Raw genomic sequence first — 25,739 nt, 5'->3', positions numbered from 1 at the left:
CGCTTCCTCCTCAAGTTAGCATTTGGGCTTGTCAGGGACGTCACTCTGCAGGGCACATTGTTCTAGATAATCACCCTGCTTGCTGAAATTAGCCTGTGAATCAGACAAAAACCCTTCTGGAAATGCTAACCTAGTTGCTAGGTTCTCTGGGAAAGAGCATCGCCTTCACTGTCTGCCTCCCAGTTCCTAGCAGGCTGGGGTCTCCTTTGTCAGGGCGGCCTGGTGTGTCCCATATACGGCCTAAAACATCAGACGTCAAGTGCCCCCAAGGGACCCCTGCCAAAGCAAACGGGTGACCACCCAGGCCCTGGGAAAAGCCTCTCTGCAGCCTGGGCACCCAGAGGGGCCAAGGCGTTCAGGGCAAGGTGGATCTGCTCCATGTCGCACCCGAGTCCCACATCGGGCTCCCCGCATGGAGCCTGCTTCTCCCTCTGCTTGTGTCTCTGCCTCTGTCTCTGTGTCTCTCATGAATAAATAAATAAAATCTTTAAAAAAAGAAAAAAAGGATCCATAGATGTCTTTAATTTCTGGCGGATACCCTTTGCACAGGCTGCCCAGAGCGAGAGAATGAAGGTAATTGTGGTCTGGTTTGTTTGTTTGTTTTTTAATACTTTTCATTGATGTATGTTTGTTAAGCACCTGCTCTGTGCCAGCATCCTGCATGGTTCTAAGAATCACAGAGACACAGGCCAGGGCACAGTCCTGGGCGGGGAGGGCGTCAGGTCTGCGGGTTGAGGGGGTTGCTTAAGAAAGAAAGCCTTTGGGAAGTTCTATGGCTAACACCCACAGAGGACTGCCTTGATAGGACGCGGCTGCAGGACTCTGGGCACTGGAGGGACGCGGTAACTTTCTTAATGTTGAATTTGCCTTTAAGTAACCATTGATCCTAGGAGCCTGGGCGGCTCCATGGTAGAGCGTCTGCCTTCAGCTCAGGGCATGATCCTGGGGTCCTGGGATCGAGTCCCACAGCAGGCTCCCCGCAGGGAATCTGCTTCTCCCTCTGCCTGTGTCTCTGCCTCTCTCTCTCTCTCTGTGTCTCTCATGAATAAATAAATACAATCTAAAAAAAACAAAAACAAAAAAAGTAACCATTCATCTGGGCTTTTAGAGGCAGCTCTTCCAAACCTCCCCAAAGTCACAGAGCAGCAGGAACAGGCCAGATCTTTTGAATGTGCCCCAGGTATTGGAAGAAACAGGGATTGGTCTGGAAGAAGGGATTAGGGGCAGGGTTCGACCGCTTTTATTTTTTTTTCCTGGAAAATGCCAGATGATGATAACTATTGGAGGCTCTGCAGGCCACACAGTCTCTGTTGCAACTTCGCGGCTCTGCCATTGTAGGGATGGCAGCCACAGAGGGTCCCTAACTAAATGGGTGTGGCTGCATGCCAATGGGAGTTTTGTGGGGTTTTTTGGAGTTTCTTTACAAACCAGCGACAGGCAGCATTTAGCCCGCAGGCTGATCTTGCCAGTTGTACACACGTGGTCTAGGTCAGCACCAAGTCAGAACCACCCCAGGCCTGGTTCTTCATTAATTTCATGAATTCAATTCATCATCTGCACAAAAGCAACATCAGTAGGTGCCAAGGTTCCCGAGCCCCAGGGCTATTCGGCAAAAGCACCCTACTAGGTGCCAGGGCTGTGGCAAGGGTGGAGGGATGGAGACAGGATCCTCGGGAGCACTGAGGCACAGCATTTGGCTTTGATGCACCCATCATATGGTGCTCTGTCCAACACAGCATTCCATCGGTGGCCACACACATGAGAATTCACCACCTTCACGTGCAGCATTACATGCTAGGGGGTGAACACACCAGTTTATTTAGCTGTTTCTTTCCAGGCTGGGTTTCTCTGTGGGTGCATATGTAGATAGCACAGCTATGGATCATGGATAGGGAGAGAGAAAATGAAGATAAGTCACACAGATGGATTTAGGTCCCTATGGATCTGGGACACACACCTGCAGGTACCTTTTTGCACAGGTACCTGTGTGTTGCTCTAGGGTAGGTTCTGAGAGGCGGATGTGCCAAGTCACAGGGAAAGCTTACTTTAAATGCAGGGGTGTTGGTGAAGCATCTGCCTTTGGCTCAGGGCGTGATCCCGGAGTCCTGGGATCGAGTCCCGCATTGGGCTCCTCACAGGGCGCCTGCTTCTCCCTCTGCCTCTGCCTGCCCCACCCCCCTGCTCCTGCTCGCACTCTCTCTCTCCCTCTCAAATAATTAAAATCTTAAAAATAAATAAATAAATAAACGCACCCAATCATTCCAATGTTCTATGACTATGCCTGTCACTCTGGCTCACGCTCTTGCATCCCTCTGGCCACACAGGAGACCCAGGAAACAGAACGTGGAGGGGCATATGGAAAAACGGAGACTGAGAAACTACCTACGGTACATGGCCTACTCTGCATGTTACCTGCTTTGTTTTATTTAACAATAACCCATGAAGCAAACCAGAGGAGCACAGGCACCCACATGCCGCAAAGTTGGGGAGGAGTCAGCAGATGGATTGGGAGGACCACCTCCAGGCCTGTCGCCCAGCCTCGGCCATCAGCAGAATACACTCTGTGGGGGAACTAGCTTTTATTTAAGTCTAATTAATTTGTCCCCAAGGTCAACAGAGGGAGCGAGCCCCAGAGAGGAGCTCTGCCCTAGGTTCTTGGCATTCCTGGAGTGGGGGTGGGGGGGAGTGGGCAGGAGAGCAACCAGGAAGGTCTGGCCTGCCTGTGAGCTCTGAGGGCTTGGATTTCTGATTTCAGATGCCAAGCCGAGCCTGGCACTGGCCAGGTTGAGCCTTCCTTTGTGTCTGAAAACCCTTTTTGTTTGAAGTTGGTATAACTTTAAGCAGCCTGCCAGCAAAAGCCTGTGAGAAAGCTCCCCAGGCCGGCTGCTTTCCTCTTCCCCTCTCCCATGATGCACCTTTTCTCAGCCGCTGGGCCAGGGTGCTTAGGAGGCTCCTTGCTAGGCCCCAAGAGCCCAGCCCAGAGGACCCATCCTCTCCCTCCCAGGTAAGGGGCGGGCATGATTCTGAAGAGTGGGGAGCAGAACTCCTGTGCACTCCTGGGGAACTGGCCCTTCTGAAGCACCTGCCACATGCAGACACAGCAGTTGGTGTTGTAAACAGCATTTCCTCTGCAGTCCTCCCACCATCCTAGAACGCCAGCATGATTAATCCCATTTCGCAGACGAGGAAGTGAGGCTGAGAAGCTCTAGGCCTCACCGGTAGGTGACAGCGTCAGGCATCCAGCCACTTCCAAAGCCAGAGCTCTTCCTGCCCCAGCAATGCTTTTCAGAATGGGAATCACGATGCTCTAGGAGAGTGGTGTCTTCATAATTTTTGTCTGAGGTCATTTTAGACTCACAGAAAAGGTGCGAAATGGTGCGGAGAATTTCTGCGTACCCTTTACCCGGCATCCCCCAAATGTTAATATCTTAACAGACCCAGGAATGATCAAAACCTAGGAAACAGACACCTAAGCTACACACCTTATTCCAATTTCATCAACTCTCATTAATGTCCTTACCTGGTCCAGGACGGATGTGCTCCAGAGACCTGAGTACAGGTGTGTCTTCTCTTCCCCTTCCCACCGGCGACAGACCTCCAGTCTTTCTTCGTCTTTAATGACTCTGATGCTCTTGAAGAGGATTCGCCAGGTCCGTTGTAGGGTGTCTCTTGTTTGAGATTGTCTGATGTTTTGTCGTGATTAAATTCGGGCTACAGATTTTCAGCAAGATCCCGCAGAAGGGATGCTATATCTCGAGGGAGTTACATTAGTTCTGATCACCTGCTTAAAGTGATGTCTGCCTGGTGCCTTCGCAGTAAAGTGACTATGTTTCCATCTGAAATTGTGGCAAGATGCTCCGGCACTAGGGAAACGTTCTATGTCTCATACCTTCAACTCGCTAACTTTAGCAGACACTGTGATTCTCTACAACTATTCCTGGGATTTCCCCCCACTACCCCAATACTGATTTCCTACATCCATCATTCTTTTAATATTAATTGGAATTTGACTCAAAGGAAAAGCGGACAGAGATTCTTCAACCTTTCTGCGCACAGGTTTCATCGCAACTATTAGCCAAAGTGCAGATTTCTTGCTCTCGCCCCCAGATATGTGACTTCATGAAGCTAGGGAAAGGTTCAGAAATACACATTTCAATAAGCATTTCCCACTCTCCGTTTTTTAAAAATTAATATAATTTGCATATGATGCAATTAACCCTCGCAAAATATACAATTCCATGGTTTTTGACATCATCACAAGGTTCCACACAACTGTTATCTATTCCAGAACATTTTGTCACCCCAACAAGAAACCCCAAATCCTCATTCACCCCTTCCTCCAGTCTCTGGCAACCATCAGTCTGCATTCCATATGAATTTGCCCTTTCTGGGGGATCCCTGGGTGGCTCAGCGGTTTAGCGCCTGCCTTTGGCCGAGGGCGAGATCCTGGAGTCCTGGGATCAAGTCTATATATCTATATATAGATATATATAAAATGAATAAATAAATAAATAAATAAATAAATAAATAAATAAATAAATAAAATCTAGTTCATTAAAAAAAAAATTGTCCTTTCTGGACATTTCACATAAGTAGAATCATAAGGTATGTGGTCTTGCACAACTGGGTTTAATTACCATGAAGTTTTCAAGATATATCCTTGTCTAAGCATCTCTCAGTACTACTTTCCTTTACGTGGTTGCATAATAGTCCATTGAATGGATATACCACACTTTACTTACCCATTCATCCACTGAAGGACATTTGGGCTGTTTCCACATCCTAGCTATTATGAATAATGCCCCTACAAACAATCATGTACAGGTTTTTGCCTGCGCACATATTTCTGTTTCCCTCAGGTATACACCTGGGAATAGAACTGTGGGTCCCGTGGTAACTGCACATTTAACCTTCTGAGAATCTCTTTCCTAAAGTGACTATATTACTCTTCATTCCCACCAGCAGTGCATGCATGAGGATTCCAATCTCTCCAGATTCTTCTCAACACCTGCGATTATCTTTTCAATTATGAGCCATCCTAGCGGGTGTGAAGTGGCATCTCAGTGTGACGTTGATTCACATTTCACTGGCTAATGACATGGAGCATCTTTTCACATGCTTTTTCAGCTATGTGTATATTTTCTTTGGAGAAATGTCTATTTCGGTCTTTTGCCTGCTTTTTAGTTTGAGTTTACCTTCTTGTTGAGTTGTAAGATTTCGGTGGATATGGCATTCTTTATATATTCTGGGCCCTTATCAGATACACGATTTGCAAATATTTTCTCCCATTCTTTAGGCTGTCTTTTCATTTTCTTGAAAGTGTCCTTTGAACCACAAGTTTTAAATCTTGACGAAGTCCAATCTATCTGTTTTTTTGTGTTGGTTCCATGTCAGATTTTAATGTACATCGTCTGTGGGCAGCTCTGTGAGAAACGCTCCAGGGTTTGATCGTGATACCAGAAGTTACACTTTTAAATCTATTAGCATAAAGTTATTCATGGTATTACCTCTGTCTATGCCAGATCTCTGATTATGTTTTTTTTTTTTTTCATTCCTAATGTTTTTATTTGTGCCTTCTTTCTCTCTCTCTCTCTCTTTTTTTCTTGACCAATCTTCCCAGATACTTGTTTGCCTTATGAGTCTTTCCAAACAACCACCTTCTGGCTTTGGTTGGTCCTCTCCGTGGAGTATTTTTTTTTTTCTAGTTCATTGACTTCTTATTTTTCTCTCCCCCCCCCCCCACCACTTTCTTTCTGGCTTATTCTGTTCATTTTTTTTCCCCTCACTTCTTAAATTGGATACTTAGCTCAATCATTTTCAGCCTTTCTTATGGTTCTGGTATCCTGTGAAACACATGCCTCTCTCTTTAGCATCCCCTCTTTCTTCCATGAGTTAATCACCCCTTGGCAGGAGAGGGAGAAGACACAGAGGCAGGCATAGAGCTGCCCATCCTGCCCATTCCTACAGGAAGCCGCCCATGGAAATACTCTTTTGGGGGATCTCAGAGCTCCTGGGGTGGAGCGAGGGGTGTATTCCAGAGGCAAACCAAGCTATCAGAGTCATAGCTCATTGCTAGAAATGGCACCCCATGTCAGTGAGTTCTTGTGGCCTCATCATCTTGTCCTTGCAGACTGACTCGTGCTTCAGCAAACCTTCTTTGCCAGGCCAAAAGGCAATGAGGCAGATCTTCATGTAAGGACAGGAATGAGCCAAAGCAATAAACTCAGCCCAGCTGTCAGCTCAAACTGCTCCAGTTTCAACCAGGAATCATCCTGGCCTTTTCTCTATTTCTCACCCTTATTCCCAGTTCACTGCCACTCTGGTATCACTTAGTGGGGAACCCCAAAACCATCATTGTGGGATGGAAGGGACTGGAAGAGACTGAGAAAACATCTGCCCACTCCCTCTTTCCACTAAGGAGGAGACCAAAGCCCAGGTGATGTCCACTCAAGTTCACGGTACAGCGCATGTGTTTTTCCCAATATTAGTATCAAACAACCAGCTTTGTCCTAGTCATTGCACTCTGCTCTGAACTCAACATTTCAAACACGATCTTGCGACTGCTGCTTTTACTTTGCACTCACATGCCTTATATGCTTTTGCAGTTTTCTTAATTTCTAAAAGGTTTAATGGCTTGGTCACCTAATTTGATAAATACTGGGAGTGACAGATAATGTTGGTGTCTCCGAGTTAGGTGGTGTTTTGGCTCCAAGCAGGCAAAAATATAAACAAAGATACAGGGTATCTAAAGGCACAAAATGAGTAAGATAGATTTAACAAATATATTGAACTCTGCCCTAAACAGAGTTCTCTTTCAGTTCCTATGAAATATCAACAGAGTTGATCTTACACATACACACACTAGACTGTTAAAAACTGTACCGGCTGCAAAAAAATAAAATTGGCCATTAATGACAACACCTATCTTTTAAGGATGTACTCCCCTGGAAATGAAAATGCAATTCATAAAAAACTGCAGGAGCAAAAGAAGGTCAAAACTATAATGACACAGTCATTGTCAAAGCAGTGACAAAGGGAGCAGCGCAAATCAAAACGAAGGGTGGGTGGTGAAAGCTGCACTAGAGAGAAAAGTCACAGCCTTCGATGCTTTCACTGTCAAGCAGCAATAAGAAAATCATGATATTAGCTGAACGGAGCACCTAACGAAAAATATCAGAAAGGCCACAAAATCCTAAACAAGAAATGAATAGAGGTGAAATAGATATTAGAAAATTGGATCCAGGGGCGCCTGGGTAGCTCAGTCGGTTAAGCATCTGATCTTTGATTTTGGCTCACGTTATGATCTCAGGGTCATAAGACTGAGTCCCACCTTAGGCTCTGCACTGGACATGGAGCCTGCTTAAGATTCTCTCTCTCCCTCTGCCCTTCCACCCAACAGGCACTCCCACTTGCACACTGTCTCTCTCTCTCTCTAAATAAATACATAAAAATAAAAAAGAAAATTGGAAACAATATACAACAGTCAAAAACAAGGGGCAGGTCCAAGCAGTGCCTAAGAGCCCCAGCACTGAGAGCAGGCAGGTTGTGTTAGAATTATAGCTCTGGGCTTTGTATTCAGGTGACATCAGGCAAGCTGAATTTCTGAACTTCTCAACCACCTGTAAAATGGGGATAATCGTACTCAACTCACAAAGCTCTAAAGAGTTTAAAATTGAGTGCATACAAAGTGCTCAGCACAGGGCCTGGCACCCAGTGAGTGTTCAGTAGATATTATCAGGTGTCATTACCGTCGCTTTCAAAAATATCAAAAAAACACCAAACCTAGGCAGAGAGTGAGAATAAATATGTGCTATTAGAAGTCAGAAAGGTGATACAGGCACATATGGAAATTTTTAAAAATAATTTTAGTGATTGCTATATACAACTAGGCTTTAAAAAGAAAAAAAAAAAAAGAAAATCCTGGTAAATGATAACTTTCCTGGAAAACAAATTACCAGATTTGACTCAAAAAGCAGATGAAAAATTCCTGAGTAAATATATAAGCATGGAAGAAATTGAAATGGTTATCAGATAACTACTTCCAAAAATGGCACAGGGCCCAGATGGGCTAATTTAGGCAAATCTTCAAGGAAGAGCTATCTCTCATGCTACTTAAATCACTCCAGGGCACAGAACAGATCGGAAACTTTTCACTCCATTGTATAAAGTTAGAACAGCCCTGATAGGAGAGGCAGTATAAGGAGAAAAAAGTTCAGGCAAATCTCACTTCTGAAGATATCTAAAAAATCAAAAATGAAATATTAGCAAAGAACAACATGTCACCAAATAAATGTATTCCAAAATGCTAGAATAGTTCAAATTTAGAAAATCATGAAACCACAATGAGATACCACTTCCTACCCACCAGAAAGGCTATAATCAGAAAGATAGGGAATAAGTATCGACAAGAAGAATGTGGAGAAAATGAAGCCCTCATATGTTGCAGGTGGGAGTGTAAAATGGTGCAGCTGCTTTGGAAAACAGTCTGGCAGCTCCTCAAAAAGCTAAACACAGAGTTACCATATGACCCAGCAACTCCACTCTTAGATACATAACCCAAGATAAATAGGAACACATATCCATTCAGAAACCTATCCACATTGATACTCATAGCAGCATTATTCCTAACATCCCAAAAGTGGAAACAGCCGACATATCCACCATCAGAAGAACCAATAAATAAAATGTAGTGTTCACAGACAATGGAATACTATGCAGCCATACAAAGGAATAAAGTACTGACAGATTCTGCAACATGGAAGAACCATGCTAATGGGTACAAGGTTCTCTTTTTGAAAGGCAAAAATGTTCTGGAAATTTTTTTTAAAGAATTTATTTATTTATTTGTTTATTTGTTTATTTGACAGAGAAAAAGCACACACAAGCAGAGGGGCAGAGAAAGGGGGAGAAGCAGACTCCCCACTGAGAAGGGACCTCAACATGGGCCTTGATCCCAGGACCTCGAGGTCATGACCTGACCTGAAGGCAGATGCTTCACCTACTGAGACACTCAGGTTTCCTCAAAAATGTTCTGGAATTAATTTTAGTGATGGTTGCACGATTCTATAAGCATACTCAAAAAACACTAAATCCTATATTTTAAATGGGTGAATTGTATGGTATGTGATTTATATCTCCATAAATCTGTTTTAAAAAGTTAGGAATGAAATTAATGCAATTCATTACATTAATAGTCAAAGCGAAAATACACGATCATTTTGATTGCTCTCCAAAGAATTAACATTCCACACACTCTTATTTTAAAACAATAACAACAAAAAGGGGCAAATCTCCCAGTAAACCAGGAATCAAAGTCATCTCTTTCAGCATGATAAAGAATATCTATCTAAAGTTAGTAACAAAAATATACCTAATGATAAAACTTTGAAGTTCTATCCAATGCAGTAAGACAGGAAAAATAAAAGTACAAATATTAGGGGGAAAAAAAGAGCAAAAAATCCATGATTTGAGGATCACAGTTGAATATGAAAAAATCCAAAAGAAGAGAATTAACTGGAACACTATGCAAAATACTTTAAAAAGTTCAGTGAAGTTGCAGGTTGCAAAATACTTATATAAAAATCGAGCTTTTCTGTATGTCAGCCATCTGTCGGAAGATAAAATGAAAAAGGAAAAAAAAATCCCTTTCATAATAGTAATCAAAATTATATGGAAATTTTGATTACATGGAATCAACTTTCTTTTAAAGAGTGTGAGGTTAAAATAAAGACATTTATATACTCCATAGAAGGACATAAGAGAAGATATGAATAAACTTCATATAAATATGAAGAAAATGAATATGAAATGTTCAACAGTTCTGGATTGTTAGGTTTAAAATTGTAAAGGTATCTACCATACACCTCTTAAAATGGCTAAAATTAAAAGACTGACCATATCAAATGCAGGCAAGGATTGGAAATTGGTGAAATTGGAACACTCACACTGCTGGTGTGAATGTAATATGGTACAACCATTCTGGAAAACAGTGTGGCAGCTTCTTAAAAAGTTAAACATACACTTCCAGTATTATACAGTCACTCCACTCCCAAGTATTTACCCAAGGGAGATGAAAGCATCCGTGCATGCAAAAACGTGCACAGGAATGTTCACAGCTGCTTTATCTGTAATAGCCAAAAATGGGAAATGACCTGAATGTCCATCAGCAGGTAAATGGACAAAGGGTGCTGTTTCCACACAATGGAAGAGTATCAGAAATAAAAAGCAGTGAAACAAACTACTGATGCACGTCACATCACGGATGAATCTCAAGATAATTGTGCAGACTAAAAGAAACCAGACAAAAAAAGAATATATACCATATGATTCCATTTATATAAAACTCTAGAAAGGCAAGCTAATATAAAATGACAGAAAGGGCTCTCATGGAAAGGGGCAGGAGGTGTGGGAGGAATTACCAAGTAGCATTAGGAAACATTTGGGAATGATGGATAGGTTCTGTATCTCGATTGTGGTGATGCCTTCATAGGTACACACATATGTCAAACTTACCAAATTATACTCTTTAAATATGTGCAGTTTATTGAATTTCAATTAGAACTCAATAAAACCTCTTTAAAATTTATCTGGAAGAAGCGACAAGAAACACACAATTTGTGATTTTATTCAGACTCACATTCTACCCACCTCACATCCTTACAACCCTAACAGAGAAGTTTAAATAACCAAAGCATTAAGTACAACGGTCGAGCTGATATGGTAACAATTTAAAAAGTGTAAAGCTATCCATTGTCACCGAGTTTAGTTTAAGAAAACTGCCGTCAAATTATCCAGGGCATGTGTATTGAGGTTTGACAAACCTACCTAAAGCCTATGCATACATGTATACATACGTAAGAATAGCAATGAGAATAACTGGAAAAGAGCCAATGTGAAAGAATCAGTAAATACTGAACCCACCAGACACCAAAATACACTAGCCAAACAGATAGGAAGTGGCAGGAAAATAGACAGATCAGTGAAACAAAACAGAAAATCCAGGAAACAGATCCAAGTTTATAAGAAAACGTAAGCATTTAATAAATACGGCATCTCAAATCACTGAGAATGATTTTTTTTTCCCAATGATTGTCACTGAATAACTGGCTAAATATTTGATGAAAAAAAATAAGAGATCCTTACCTCACACCATATGTCACAATTAATTCCAGATGGATGAAAGATTAAAATATATGGCTTCGAGTTCTGGCAACAAGGTGGACTGAGCTCATGCAGAACCCCCTACCATTGCAAACATCTAGAAATACTAGATGAAATAGTAATTTTAAAAAATATTTAATGCATAGCAGATCCCACAAGAAATAAATGGAAATCCCCAGGTGCTGGAGGAAATAAGAATCTGAAAGCCAAAGTATTAAGAGAAACATTGAGACTGTGGTGACCAAAGGAGTATGTGTGAGTGGAACTGGATAAGACAGAGAAAAAGATCAGAGGAAAGAAAGCCTGGTTATTTGACCTGGAAACAGGCCTTCCTGGCTCTGGGCTCAGGTTTTAGCATCCATACATGGAAAAGAGATGAGGCCTTTGGTCCTACAAGGCCAGGAGTTACCAATGAGGCCCTGCATTCTTTCCTTTAACAAATACTTAGTGAGCACCTACTATATGCCAGGCCCCTCATGAACAACACAGACAAGGACTCTCACCCTTACGTTAACTTACTTTCTAACAAGTGTTAAAGGGAATAAGTGGCAGGTTGGAAAAGACAGTTAATAAATACAGTAAAGGAGTAAATTATGTAATACGTTTAAGGTGGTAAGTGTTATGGGGGGAAAAGGAGAAAGTAAGAAAAGGGTGATTGGGAATGTGCACGTGCGCCCGTGCATGTGTGTGAAGGAGACAGACAAATACAGATGAGGGAGCTGTCTTAGGATATTATTAAGTAGGACAATCGGGGCCAGCTGCAGCAAGAAATGACACCTGATCAAGGGACCGAGGAAGACATCCATTTGAGTATCTGGCAGTGAGAACTACCAGTAAGAACAGACTAGGGGCTGGGGAACAAGACAGACAGGGCAGGGAGACCAGCTGGAAAACCAGTAGTGATCCAGGCCCGGGAAGGATGGGAGGAAAAAGCGTACTCCTCACTTGATACAGGAATGCCCAGGATGATTCATTAATGGAAAAACCAGTCCCACCCCAAGGATACCTCCAAGATGTCTGGCAAAGTCAACTCAATAGAGATACTCCGGAACTAAGACCAGCAGGATTTCCACAAAATCCCCCAAAAAGACAAGCTCACGGTCGGACGTTACAAAGCAAACAAGGAAATCATTCCCATGAGCAAAAGGTCAGCAGACAAAGCAAGTGAGATGAATAGTACCCCCAAGAAGCTGAGATCATCCATCAGACCAAAGAAGACTCTAGGATATGTTAAGCAAATAAGGCTGGCTGAGCAAAGGAAGGTGGGTCCTGAAGAGTACATACAGGAGGATTTCAATTATATAAAGTTCAAGAGCAGGCAAAACGAAATCTACGGTGCTAGAGGCCAAGATGGTGGTACACCTCGGGGTGGCGATTTGGAGGACACACGGAGGAGGCCCTCTGGAAATATTTTATTTCTTGATGGCTGAGCCAATTACACAGGTGAGCTGACTTTGTCAACATTCATCCAGCTGCACACGTGTGATCTGAAGAGAGGAGACTGGCTCGCTGACACGCAGGAGGGCCAAGAAGGAATGCATCCCAGGTCTTCCCCTCCCCAAGTGGAACAGCTGGTGGAGAAGGAGGAGGTGAGGGGGAAGACAAATCCCTGGTAGTCTTCAAGTCTTCATCCCCAGAGCCCGGCCAGTCTTTTGAGGGACTCCCACTGGAACAGAGAGGTGGGTCACACAGCAGAAGAAGCCTCAGGTGGGAGGCTCATTCCGCTGTAACTATCAAAGCTGAAGATGGTCTTCATGCTCCAACTCCTCACTTTGCAGAAGAAAATACCAAGACCAGGAGAAGTAAAGGGAATCTTTGCCCACAGTATTGTTTTCTGGGACAGGGTATATACGGATTAAAGATGAGAGGCAGCCGGGCACAGTGGGGAGAAGCAAGACCCCGGGGCCTACACCACCTAGATTCTCCTTTGAACCCTACCGCCTACTAGCTGTGTGACCCTGGGGCAGGTCCACGTCCTCCCTAGGATCCCGTGATTCCACTTCTGGATACGCACCCAGCGGAAACGCATTCACACATGCACAAGTCCAAAGATGTGGACGAGTAAGTGCACAGCAACATCATTTGCAATAGCTGGCATGCAACAACCACCCAAGTGTCCGCTGTAAATGGAACGGGTGACTAAAGTGTGTTACGTGTACACCACAACACACCGCACGGCCATGGAAACTCATGAGACCGCTCGGAAATACACGCCACCGAGGAGATGCTGAGCAAAAGAAGCCAGAACACAATTACACTTAGGCAGAGCTCAAAACCAGTCAAAATCAACGTATGGTGGGAAGAGGGTGTGGTGAGGGAGAGGGAGCCCAGGGCAGCTTCCAGGGTGCTGGTGTGTTCTGGATGTGGGTGCTCATCAACAGTCCTAGAGCTGGGATCCGAGTGCATTTCTGTATGGATGTCACACTTCATAAAGGAATCTACTGAAGACTAATAATGAGAGAACCCACATCACAGTCTGTTGTGAGGGTCAGACGAGGTAGTATCTGCACAGTGTCTACAGCAGAGGACGGCAGCAGAAAGGGTGGGTGATAGACGTGTGGGTTGATAAAAGCCGGGGGTGCCTGGGTGGCTCAGTGGGTTGAGCATCTGCCTTCAGTTCAGGTCATGATCCTCAGGTACCGGGATCAAGCCCCGCAGAGCAGGGAGCCTGCTTGTCCCTCTCCTTCTGCCTGCAGCTCCCCCTGCTTGCACAAGCTCTCATGTTCTCTGTGTCAAATAAATACATAAAAATCTTAAAAAGGAAAAAAAAAAAAAAAGCCCAAAGGCGAGGACAAGTACTCTGCCTCTGGGTCTCCTTCCTGTGCCCCTCCTCTGAGTCCCCCTGGCAGCACGATGCGAGGGCTCCTCTCACTCCCCGGCCCCCTGTATCCCACCGGGGTCTTGCACAGACCCCCAGCACACCGAGGGCACTGAATCCAGGCACCCAGAGGGGCCCAAGGTGACCCTGTGGGTGGAGATGGAGCTGTAACCCGGGCAGCGTGAGGCTGGACATGGCCTGTCTCAACCACACATCGTGCTATTCCGTATTATCATTAAACAGAGAGCTGTGCCCTCCGAGCTTGATCATAGAAGGAAATAATTCCTCTGGAGCAGCAAAAGCAGAACACGCTTGTCACTCAAATGTGGGTCATGTTCTCCTGCAGGCATCACTGACTCCAGGAGAATGGTCAGCCCTCCCACCCTGGTTCTAACAACAAACAGGTGTGAGAAACACAGCAAAGCCCTGACCCTTGGATTTTTGGGGGTCACGATGGCCAATCTGCCCGAGAACAGGGTCTCGGGAGGGCTGGTTTCTGTGGATGGGGCATGAGCAGCACTTGTCCTGCTCGCATAGCAGGGAAGGCCGGGCCACTCTCTCGCCGTGAACTCTCTGAGCCACGGGGTCTGAGCCACGGAGTGAGGCAGGGCTGGGTCTGGGAACAGAGAGTTGGCTGGGATCAACCTGCCCACCTCGGAGGGCTGGCTTCAGGGAGAGGAAACAGGCTGGCCGCAGGACGCGGGGCAGGGTGTCCAACAGCCCTGCCCTGGGGCGTGCGACTCAAAGGTACTTTGATGTTTCGGGTGCCAAATCCTGGATCTGTAAACACAATGTGTTTCCTTTTTCATGCTGGGGTTGGAATCATCGGTTACTGTTTGGCCCAAATGGCAGCAGAGCACCGAGGGAAGTGGCCCAGGCAGGTCTCACAATGCCACACAGATGGGGCTCAGGGGGCGAGGGCCCAACTTCTGAGGTGGGAAGAGCCCCCGGGAAGCCTCATGCACCAGAGCCCCAACCCCTAGCTCTCCTAGTCCAGGGGAACCTGCCTGGGAGCCTCGGAGCTGAGCCTCCTAGAAGACACTCTTTTCAGGGAACCTGGTCTCTCACGCTCTTGGCATGGGAGAAAAAACAAAACAAAACAAAACACTACAACAAAGCAAATGCGTGCGGAAAATGTGTTGCAGTGGACTGCAATCCAATCCTCCCACAGTAGAGGAGCCAAATCCAAAACCGCTTCCTCTCCAGACCCTCTGCGCCTCCTGTGTCCAGGGCGATCGGCAAAGCTCCTCCCTTGGAGGGCCCAGCCGTGTTCACGGGTTAGTACACGTGTGCAAGCATCCGCCCTTCCCACGCACGATCTCCCCCAAAGAAAGTGCATTCTACCTGCAGGGAGGGCATCCCCATTTTAACGCTTCTTTACTTCCCAGGCCCAAGAGAGCACCCGCCGCCGGGACCATTGATGGCTCCAGAAGCATCCACTTCCAGGGTACTCCTTCTCTGCATGCTGGGGGAGCTGGGGAAGGTCTTCTGGGGACAAAGGTGTCACAGAGTGTTCATCTCCTAGGCTAATTCTAAGTGATAACGGCTGTCCAGGGTATTATACGGAAAAGGATTCCCATACCCTAAGCCCACCTCTGGCCTTAAGAGAACAGAGTACTGTGATTGATTAGCAATGTCTGCCCTGGTTTCAGAATGGGGGAGCGGTGGCACCATTGCTAAGGACTCACCATGGCCACCCCAGGCAGGAACAGATGAAAATGAGAAGCCCTGATGGTGGTAATCAGGCAGGCAGAAAGTGTCCCTCTCTTGGGGACACCCCTAACTATGGAACGTCATGCAACATACAGGTGCTCTGGGAAACTAAAAGAGCTCTGTTTTCATTTCCTTGTTACCAAAGGCTCAGTTATTCAAAACCAGCCCATTTAAAGGTCCCTGCAGTCCTACAGATGGTCGAACTCAGGTGTGGGGCCTCTGGAATGTGTGAGAATTGCACATGACAACCAATACTCTCTTTCTTCCCCAGGCGGAAAAGGACCTGGGAGGAAAAATCTAAAATTCTATCAACAGCACCAACCAGAAAAGGGCATGTATGGGCTCCAATGTGGAGCTCAACCCTGTACCCAGGGCGCTGATACCTCAACCTACCTTACCCAGGCCAGTCCTGAATCCTGCACAGAGACAGACTTCCAGCACCTTCTTCCTGGCTGACTTGGGTAGATTCCTTGGTTATCAGAGGATGGGGTGCACTAGGGTGTTCACTTTCTGCCTTTCAAGGTTCTCACCCAGCAAATTTACTTTGCCCTCTGAAAAGCCACCCCTTTAGACAACCTGGAAGTCCACCACACCCAGCAACATCTGTCTTCTGGATCTCCTCTACACGCGTCAACGCACCGCAACACGAATTCATTTCCCCCTAACTATAGCTCCTGTGCTCGTCCCGATGGCAGGAGGCCCAGGGAGCTCCAGGGATGACTCCAACATGGGCAGAGCCAGAGCACACTTCTCCAGTCCCCAGAACTTCCGAATCACTGGTACACCTGTCCCGTTCCCCCCCACCCCGCCCGGTGACATCTGCTCTTGTGCCCTGAGTGTCCACGGACGCCTCAGACAAATGCCTATCGGGAAGGAGGTGTGGGGCAGGCACTGCAGTATCAGAAGAGGAATTCTCAGACAGGAGGCATCCCATGCTTTGTCCATCACATGACCACAGCCCCTTCCCAAGGGGTTCCCCGTTCCCGCCCCCACCCCCAGACGGGCTGAACACACACCTAGCAAAGGCCTCCCAGTTGCTGGAGATGGGAAGGGAGCATTTCCCTCTACAGGCCAAGAGCTGACACTGGGAATGAGTCCCGGCCTTCTGACATGGGGGAACAGTCACATCAACTATACAATGTTCAGAAGGCCAATCAAGATCCAATTCGGGGGGCACCTGGGTGGCTGAGTGTCTGCCTCCGGCTCAGGTCCTGATCCCAGGGTCCTGGGACCGAGTCCTGCAACAGGCTCACCACGAGGATCCTGCTTCTCCCTCTGCCTGTGTCTCTGCCTCTCTTTGTGTGTCTCTCGTGAATAAATAAATAAAATCTCAAAAAATAATAAAAATAAAACAAAATAAAATCCAATTCTGAGTTCACATAGGAATGCGTTTTGGGGGCAAGAATACGGGAATGCAATGCAATGCAATGCAGTGAGCTCGCTATGTTGTGCAACACAGGTCAAAGCCCAGGACTGCAGACGGTGGAAGGACTGGCCCAGGCAGCTCACAGGCTCCAGGTGCTATTCAGGAAAGCCATCCCCCTCCCACCCACCCCCACCCCCGAGCTGGTTATAAGACGACACAGCTTTTACGTGATCAGCCTTTGAAACAAGTGCTGGGGACACCCCCTGTGTATGTGATGGCCTCACTGACTAAGCCAATATGTGCCCTGCAGACCAGTCCACACTTAGTTCTGTTGGTGTAAAAATTCCCCGTTGGTGGCAGGGACATCCGTTTTCAAGATGCTTCCATTCCTGGTGGCGACCTGATTGACTGAAACAAAGCCCACATAGAGCACCTAGTACAGTGGCTGGCACTTAGGAGGGGTTTGTGGTCTGTCTTCAGGATGCCACCTGACAGCCGCCTTGGGCTGCCACTGTCAACCCTGCAGTTCCCTGGCCACCCAGGCCAATGCCACATCTTCCGAGGCCGCAGAGACCACAGGGACTGCTGCGTGTCTTTCCAGACGACAGGCAAAATACCATGGGCCACTCTGCAAGTATTAGGCTTAAATCCGGAGCATTTCAAAAGCCCTCTGAGACCTCCGGTCTCCCTCTAATGAAAGGCACTGCAGAAACCCAAGGTATGATTATCACTTCTGAAAGGAAGAAAAAAAATACTGGCTCACAAAATATCTGTACTGGTGCATGGACAGATAAGGCGGTTTTATAATCCAGTTCCCTAGGGAGCCATTTATTTTGGTGAGGCCAGTGTGCATAGCAGACACTGTAGAAGCCATCAAGATAACACGAATAACAACCCAGTGGACTTTTGAAGTGTAAACATAAAAGTCTATTAAGAATACAATGTTGGTTTAATCCCAAGACAAAAAATTTACTTAATGAAAAGCACAACTCATCTCAAGAAGGAGATATCTATACCAGCTGTGAGCAGAAAATGAGGGGATTCCTTCCAGGGAACATCTGAATCTCAACCCACTGCCTTTCCAATATTTACTCTGGACATAAAGTCTCAAATACTTTTCCGAGGATCTCATTTTTCTACAGGAGGAGGAGGTCAGAGAGAAGTCTGGGCAGGGCCAAAGGCTTCTTGGCAAAGCCTGAAAACGCACAGACCCGCCCTCGAAGGTTTACCCTGACACAATTCTGTCTCCCTTCTCTGGGTAGAGTAGGGAGCGGCCTCATTGCCCACCAGATGCTGGGGAGAAGCCCAGGAGAGACCCTCACTCCAGCTGCCGAGTCGGGGTGAGGGTGGGGGGGGGGTGGCCCGAGATCACCAATGGCCCGTGTGCTAACTAACATGCATGAACTGCACCTATCAGGTGTATGCTACCAGCCAGGGTCTGCTGCTAAACTCTTCTCCTTAACAACACTTCTCAGCCCACTTCCTAGATTTTTTTCCTATGTGTTCCACAGAAGCAAGGGAGGTACAGAACATTAGGGAAACGGAAAAGGCCTTGTTAAAGAGGATTTTCTGACTACCAGCTCTGTGTCCCCACCTTTGAGAGAGATCAGAGCCCCTGAAATGAAGAAAAGGCTTGCCCATCACCAACACTTGCAAATGCCAAGACCCAAAAGAAAGTATTTAAGCCCTCTTCACTTATATTCCTGACTCCCAGCTCCCACAGGACCTGATGGCTAAAGTGAAGGATGATTTTTTACATACAATTCATATTTATGTACGTATGAACATAATTAATACAACATAACATAATCAATACAATGAGGGAACCATCTCCAATTCTACCAGAAGTAACAGGTTGTGCCAATTCTCTCCTATACATGGATATGTAACTACCACCCACCCACCGATCCATCCATCCATCATCCATCCATCCATCAGTCCATTTTCTGTGGAGTCAACACGAAGGATGCAGTAAGACAAACCATAAACACCCAGCTCCACCACCTACTAACCACATGGCTTTGGGAAAACCACCTGAATGTCTCTAGGTTATGGTTTTCTCATCTGTAAAATAAGTGCAATCATACTGCTTATTATTAGCATAGTTGCAATGATTAAATGACTAATATAAGTGCTTGGCAAAAAAAAAATAAGCTCTCAAGAGTTAACCACCATAATGATGATAATTATAATAATTACTAAGACTATAAAAATACTCACTGATCTACAGCTACGTGCCAGGCTCTAGACTAAGGAGCAAATAATTTTAGCCTTCTGATTTTGCAAGAGTCTTTAGTGGGGCGTTGGATTTCTCACAGCAACACCTCCAATACACCCCCTCCCCTTCCTGCCGGGGATGATGGTAGGCCAAAGCGTGAGAGCCATTTGCAGCATGAGGACCCCCCCACCTCCCAAAGCCATGTTTAAACAATTACCAGCATTATGTTGCAGGTACCCAAGACCATAGGAGGCCAGCCCAGCACGGTGCTCATCTTGCAGAGACGTCTTTTGTGTGGGTTTTGGGTTTCAGCTGGGCAACGCAAAGCCATAGAGTGAGTCGCAAAACGAGTTTTCATAAGCTCACCCTGTCACAAACCAGGCAGGGGTTCATGCTGACATCCCCACAGTAAGATTAAACAGCATGCTTCGTCAGGCACTAAATACTAACACAGCTCCGACGTCAGGCGGACACTGATTAAAACTGATGTCAATAATTTATGAAACACAATATGGTCTTCAGATGCTCTTTTGAAAAAAAAAAAAAAAAAAAAAAAAACGAAGGGGGAAGAAAGGGGCCTAGCAACCCAGGTGGTTTAAAACTGTTCATGCATTTTCCCTTGAACGTACACACACCCCCACCATGCATGGATGCTTCTTTACGCGATGAATGTAAATGCACATGTGTATAAGAGCATGTGAACACTGCTGATACATATGGGCGGAAGAAAGTATTTAGTTATTCCACTGAGAGCTGTCGAGGCTGTAACGTTATACATGGTCTTGTCTTTCATATTGTTTCGAGGGTTTTTTTCTTCCAGAAGAAATCCAAAATTGCATTTAAAATAAAATTGGGCTTTATGCAAGTTCACATTTATTCCGTAGAGACCCAACCTTGAAACAGCACCAAAAAAGAAAGCTTGACCAAAGAAAACCTATAGGATGCACACATTTCTTAGCAATCCGAAAGTACCTCGGCCTCATCTAGAACTAGGTAGGCAAAGAAGAATATCCAAGTCTTTTTAAATTTTGGAGGTTTTTTTCTGGGGGGTGGGGGGGAGCCGAAGGAGAGCTACGGGGCAACCTGGGGAAGGATGCCATTTTAGTCTGTTATAAACCACTGTCTCATTATTTTATAAAGGCAAAGACAAAATGGCACAGGGATAATGTTTCATTTTTTATCAAGACTGTTTTTTGGAATTAAAAAACATCCTTCTTTACTCTGCCTTCGTTGTAAATAATCTGGGTAGCTTGACTTTATATGTCAACAGTGTGAAATTCACAAGATAGGATTATGTTGGGGGGGAAAATCTGAGCCGCTGATAGTACAAAAGTTAGTGTTTGAAGGATTTATTAATGCTTTTTTTCCTAGCACAGTGCCCTGTAGTGTCTCAGAACACCTGTCAAATACTAATTCATTCACATATCTCCACTACAGGGCCTTTTCATAAAAAGCTCGACCTTTAATTGTAAATCACTTCTAAATTGTCTTTGCTGGCTTTCTCTTTTGCGGAATGATGGAAAAATCACTAAGACTTCAATTAAGACTTTATGGGAACTTCAACCTGACGTTCCAGGGGCTGTAGCTACAAGATATCAGAACATCTATTCAAAAAGGAAACTATAAATAACTTTAACTTAGTTGAATTGGCTTTGCTTTTATGAGATGACTGAATAATTGGCAAGATTTAAAGATACTTTAACTACTGAGAATTAAAATAACTTCAGTAAAAACCAGAAAATATTGTTAGCCGATCATTTGTCATGCAGATTACGTACTCATTAGGCCTAATTAAACTTTTTGAACAAAAAAAGAAAAAAAACCACTTACTAATTACATTAGTTAATATGTTGATTGCTCAATTTGGCTGTTTAAAAAAAAAAAAGCAGTCAATCCAATTTGTGCACATAGTTAACGCTTTGGTCAAAAGACAAAATCCTAAACTACAGAGATTATTTCAAGTGCATGACCATTGTTACAACAAATACGGTCCGTCTCCACATCCAAAGTGACAAGGAGAGATGGGGGAGTGGATGGTGAATCTGAACAATACCAAGGCTGAGCCGAATCTTCGAGGCAGTACAGTGTTACCGCAAGATCTAGTTTATTCACCTCAATGTATTCACTTGCATTTGTCCAATTAAACCCTGCTGTTGACAACTCGAAGATATCTTTCATACCGCACAACCGTGGGAGGCCCTTTAAATGTCAATAAAGGGTTTTGACGCACAAAAGGAAGCAAAGAAAAGAGGGAGGGGGAAGGAGAAGGAATGGGAAAAACCAACATTTCTAAAGTAATGGAGCAGATCAAAGCAATTTTATTCTCAAAGACCACTAAGTCAGGGTCTAACTACTCGCTCTCACTGCCGAATCCTGCAAAGTCTCTTCAAACTGGGCAACCAGCGCGCAGTGCCTTAAATGAGGGGGATGAACAATTAGGTCTGCAAAAGCGGGACCCGGTGCAAAAACATGGAGGCCTGCGCCATGCAACAGGCGGTGCAGCCAGCCGTCTTGCAGCCCAGGACGCGGGACTGGGCCCCAGTACCCACCCGGCTCTCCAAGACATGTTTTCCATTCGCTCGCTCAAAAGTCTGCATCCACAGTCATGAGGCACAAACTATTTGACAACAACATGACACAATTAATCAGAACCAGACCTCAAAACGTGTGTTTGTGGGGACCAGCAAACTTAGCCATGTGCCTCCGACCCGGGAAGGGGCTGAAGAAACCCGGCGCGGCTGCCCCAGGGGGTAGGGAGAGGGCCGAAGAGCTATATGTTCACAAAAGATGCACCCCGAATGGCCTTATTTATGGACTAAATAATTTTCATTTAAATAGAACGTGGGATTTGGACATTAAAATATCCTACTGGAATTCTCTGGCATTCCTCCCGGGCACCCCCACTCCTATTTTGGGGTGGTTGTTTTTTTTTTTTTCTTCCTGGGGAGAAACTGATGCCTGAGAGTTTGTACAGCAGCAAAGTTGTACAATTCAGAAATAGAAATGGATCTCTCTCTCTCTCTCTCTCTTTTTTTTTTTTTTAGCCTCATTTCTGACCCCACAGTAGTCACCAGTGCTGGTTTTGTCAGATTTCTTTCAGGACTTGAAACCACATTAAAAAAGCGAGAAGCCGGACCCTGGGTTAATTCAAAGCTGTTCCATTTCACCTAACCCTGACGCTAACACACACACAAAAAAACTCTGATATACTTTTCTGGTCCAGGATTGAATTATTTTAGAATAATTACTGAACCCTTCCTTTGTCATCTGTAGATAATAATTCATTTAAAGCACCTCATTCTTTTGCTAACACAAATAGGCTGTTCCAAAAGGGAGGGGGGGGGGCGCGGTTTCCGAACCATAAAGACAAATGGCCGGTGCAGGAGTGATAGACATATTCGTCAGGGTGCTGAACTGGCCCCAAACTGCAAATCCCTTTGCCATCTCCCAAGGGATTTGTGGTCGGTCGTGGGGCTGGAACTTCCCGGGAGCCGGGCCGGGGTTCCCAACTGCGCGCCCAGCTGCAGCCCGGGGAAAGGCGGGGAGGGCGGGCAGGGTAAGGCGGAGGTGGATCCCAGGGTCCCGCCACACCGAGGGTTAAGGCGAAGCACGTTTGCATTTGAGCCCGGAGTCAGGGGGACCCGGCAGCAAGTTTTCTGCAAAGTCCTCCCCACCCCACCCCATCCCCCCGCGCCGCAGCGTTTCTCCGGCTTCCTGGCTTGGCGGAGCGCACGGGGCGCAAACCCGAGCCTCCGAGGCCAGCACCGGCGAGCCAGTGCGCCGGCTCCCAGCCCTCCCCGGCCGGGCGGTCCGCGAACGCGCCTCCCACGGTCCCCGCCCGCCGCCCGCGGCCCCGCGGCGCCCCCCACTCACCCACGCACTCGTTGGCCTCGCGGGCCGTGGCGCGCTGCCAGGGCCGGTCGTAGTGGAACGGCTTGCAGCGGTCGCACTCCGGGCCGGCCGTGTTGTGCCTGCAGTCGCACACCAGGCTGTCGTCGCGGTCGCGCACGCAGCGGGCGGCGTGGCCGTTGCACTTGCAGCGGCCGCCCACCTGCAGGTCGGACACGGCGTAGAAGTACGAGTCGCGCGCCAGCTCCGAGTCGTCCTCGTTCTCGTCGCCGAACGTGTGCAGGCGGCTGAAGGCCACGCGGATGTCGGTGGCCGTGACCCAGTCCTGCAGGACCGGCGAGTTGTCGAAGTCGTGCGCCGAGGGCCGCCCGTCCAGCGTGCTGAAGGCGATGAGGCCGCCCGAGAGCGGGCGCATGTCGGTGTGCGAGTCGGTGCACACGGCCTCCTGCTCGTTCTGCTTGGTGATGGGCGCGCGGTGCGGCCGGTTGTACATCTTGCGGCACTGCGTGGAGTAGAACTGGAAGGGCACCCACGTGCGCCCGTAGTCCATGGACTTGTAGATGGCCATGGACTCGGGCCGCGGCGAGCAGAACTGCAGGCTCACGTAGGTCACCTCGAACTTCTTGCCGAGCGACAGCGTGAGCGTGACGTTGTGCGGGAACTGCAGGTAGTTCTCGGACTGCCAGCACGTCAGGTTGTGCGGGTTGTTGAGGTCGGTGAGGAAGGCGGGCGGGTGCGCCTTCTTGGGGTCCGACGCGTTGCAGAGGTGGCAGGAGCGCAGCCGCTCCTCGCCGCGCTCGCTGACCACGCAGTAGCGCGCCGGGGGCCGGCCGCAGGTGCTGGACACGCGCACGTCCTTGCCGAAGGCCGCGTTGACGAAGTCCGGGATGCAGCGGCGCGGGTGGCCGTTCTCGTCCGAGCAGGGGTCGGGCTGCGCCGCCTGGCCCGAGAACACGCTGAGCCCGGGCCCGCCGCGCACCGCGCCCACCAGGCACGCCACCGCCGCCAGCGCCGCCAGCGCCTCCCACACGGCGCGCATCATGCCGCGTCCAGCCTGCCCCGGCCCCGCCGCGCCGCGCCGAGGAGTCGGTCCGCCCGCCGCAGAAGGCGCCTGCGGAGAGAGGGGAGCCGCGCTCAGCCAGCCCGCCCCGCGCCCTCCGCCGCCTCCCGCCCCACCCCCGCCCTCCCCGGAGGGCGGCGAGCGGGGGCGCGGGCGGGCGCGGGCGGGCGCCGGCTTCCGCGCCACCAACCCCGCGGCCGCCCGCCCGCCCGCCCGCCTCGCTCCCCGCGGGTCCGGGGCCGGCGGATCCCGGGCCTCCCCGAGCCCAGCACCACCGGCCCGGCCCGGAGCCCGGAGCCCGGAGCCCGCACCGCCCGCGCCCGGACCTCCCGGCCGCCGCCGCCGCCTCCACGCCGCGCGAGGGGGCCATGCCCGCGCCCCGGGACGCCCTCCACCCGCACGGCCCGGGGTCCCTCCGGCCGGCCCGGACCGCGTCCCCGCCGCGCAGTCCGCGCTCGGGACTTTACCTCTGGCGAGGGCAAAAGAGAAAGAAAAGTTTGCCCGGCCCCGGCCGGGAGCCCGCGCGCCGGACGGCGGAGAGCCTCTCGCTCGCGGCCAGCAGGCGCGTCCCGCCTCAGCGCGGGCTTGCCAGCTCCATGCCCGGCGCGGCCGCCGCTGCCCCAGCCCCGGCCCCGGCCCCGGCCCGGCCCGGCCCGGCCCGCCCCGGCCCCGGCCCCGGCCCCGGCCCCGGCCCCCGCCGCCTGGCTCGCTCGCCGGCCCGGGTGACGCCGCGCCCGCCGCGCTCCGAGGGCCGCCCAGCCCGCGCCCGGGGCGCACACACACTCACGCTCGCTGGCGCGCACTCACACACACGCACGCACGCCCCCGAAGGCTCCGCCGCCGCCGCCGCCGCCGCCGCCGCCGCTCGCGCCGGGAGTGGGGGGAGTGGGGGAGTGGGGGAGTGGGGGGCGGAGGGGAGCGCGGGGGCGGGGGGCGGGGCGCCGGGCGGGGCGCCGGCCAATAACGTCGGCGAGCAGCCGCCCGCTCGCGAGCAAAGTTTTAACCCCGGGAAAGAAGAAAGTTAAAGGCGAGCGGCCCGGACGCGGCGCGAGCGGGTGGGAACCGGGGAGCCCGGGGAAGGGCGGCGCAGACAAAGAGGAAGCGAGGCGAGCGCCCGGGGAAACCCCGGACGGGGGGGGGGGCTGGGCCCGGCGAGCACCCCACGCGGGGAGGAGGGGCGGGCCGCGGGCTGTCAGCCGCGCCCCGGGCCCCCCGCGCCGCCCTGGGAGCCCCGCAGGTTTCCGCCGGCCCCACGCCCGGGGGAGCCGCGGGCGGCGGGGCGTGGGGGGAGGAGAGGGGAGGGGACGACGTGCTCCCTCCGGGTCCCAGCCAAACACATCTGTGTTTGTTTTCTTTGCTGCGCCGAGGTCGGGCCTTCCTCCAACCCGGCCTGATGGCCCCGGTGGCACCGCGCGCAGGGCTGTGCCCCCGTGGGCAGGCAGCCGGGAATCGGGAGGAAGAAGAGGACCGGGGAGGGAGGGGCGGGGGAAACCTCGGCCTGCTCACCCCTTCTTCCTGAAGACCCCCCCCCCCCCCCGTCCCCACCCCGATTGTC

The 25,739-nt window shown here is 49.0% G+C and overlaps 1 protein-coding gene across 1 annotated transcript in view; it reads right to left on the bottom strand.

Moving 5' to 3' along the window:
• Window positions 1-24,769, bottom strand: part of NTN1 (netrin 1) — a 171,305-nt gene extending 146,536 nt beyond the window's left edge. The window contains exons 1-2 of the mRNA XM_025428389.3: window positions 24,652-24,769; window positions 23,149-24,235 (exon numbers count right to left, since the gene is read on the bottom strand). Coding sequence (XP_025284174.1) covers window positions 23,149-24,166 — 1,018 coding nt within the window. The 5' untranslated portion in view covers window positions 24,167-24,235; window positions 24,652-24,769. The remainder of the gene's footprint in view (window positions 1-23,148; window positions 24,236-24,651) is intronic.
• Between the last annotated feature and the right edge of the window lie 970 nt (window positions 24,770-25,739).

This window comes from Canis lupus, chromosome 5 (assembly GCF_003254725.2).
Source record: "Canis lupus dingo isolate Sandy chromosome 5, ASM325472v2, whole genome shotgun sequence".
In the NCBI taxonomy this organism is placed as follows: Eukaryota; Metazoa; Chordata; class Mammalia; order Carnivora; family Canidae; genus Canis; species Canis lupus.
This window is presented reverse-complemented; position numbering and strand designations above follow the sequence as displayed.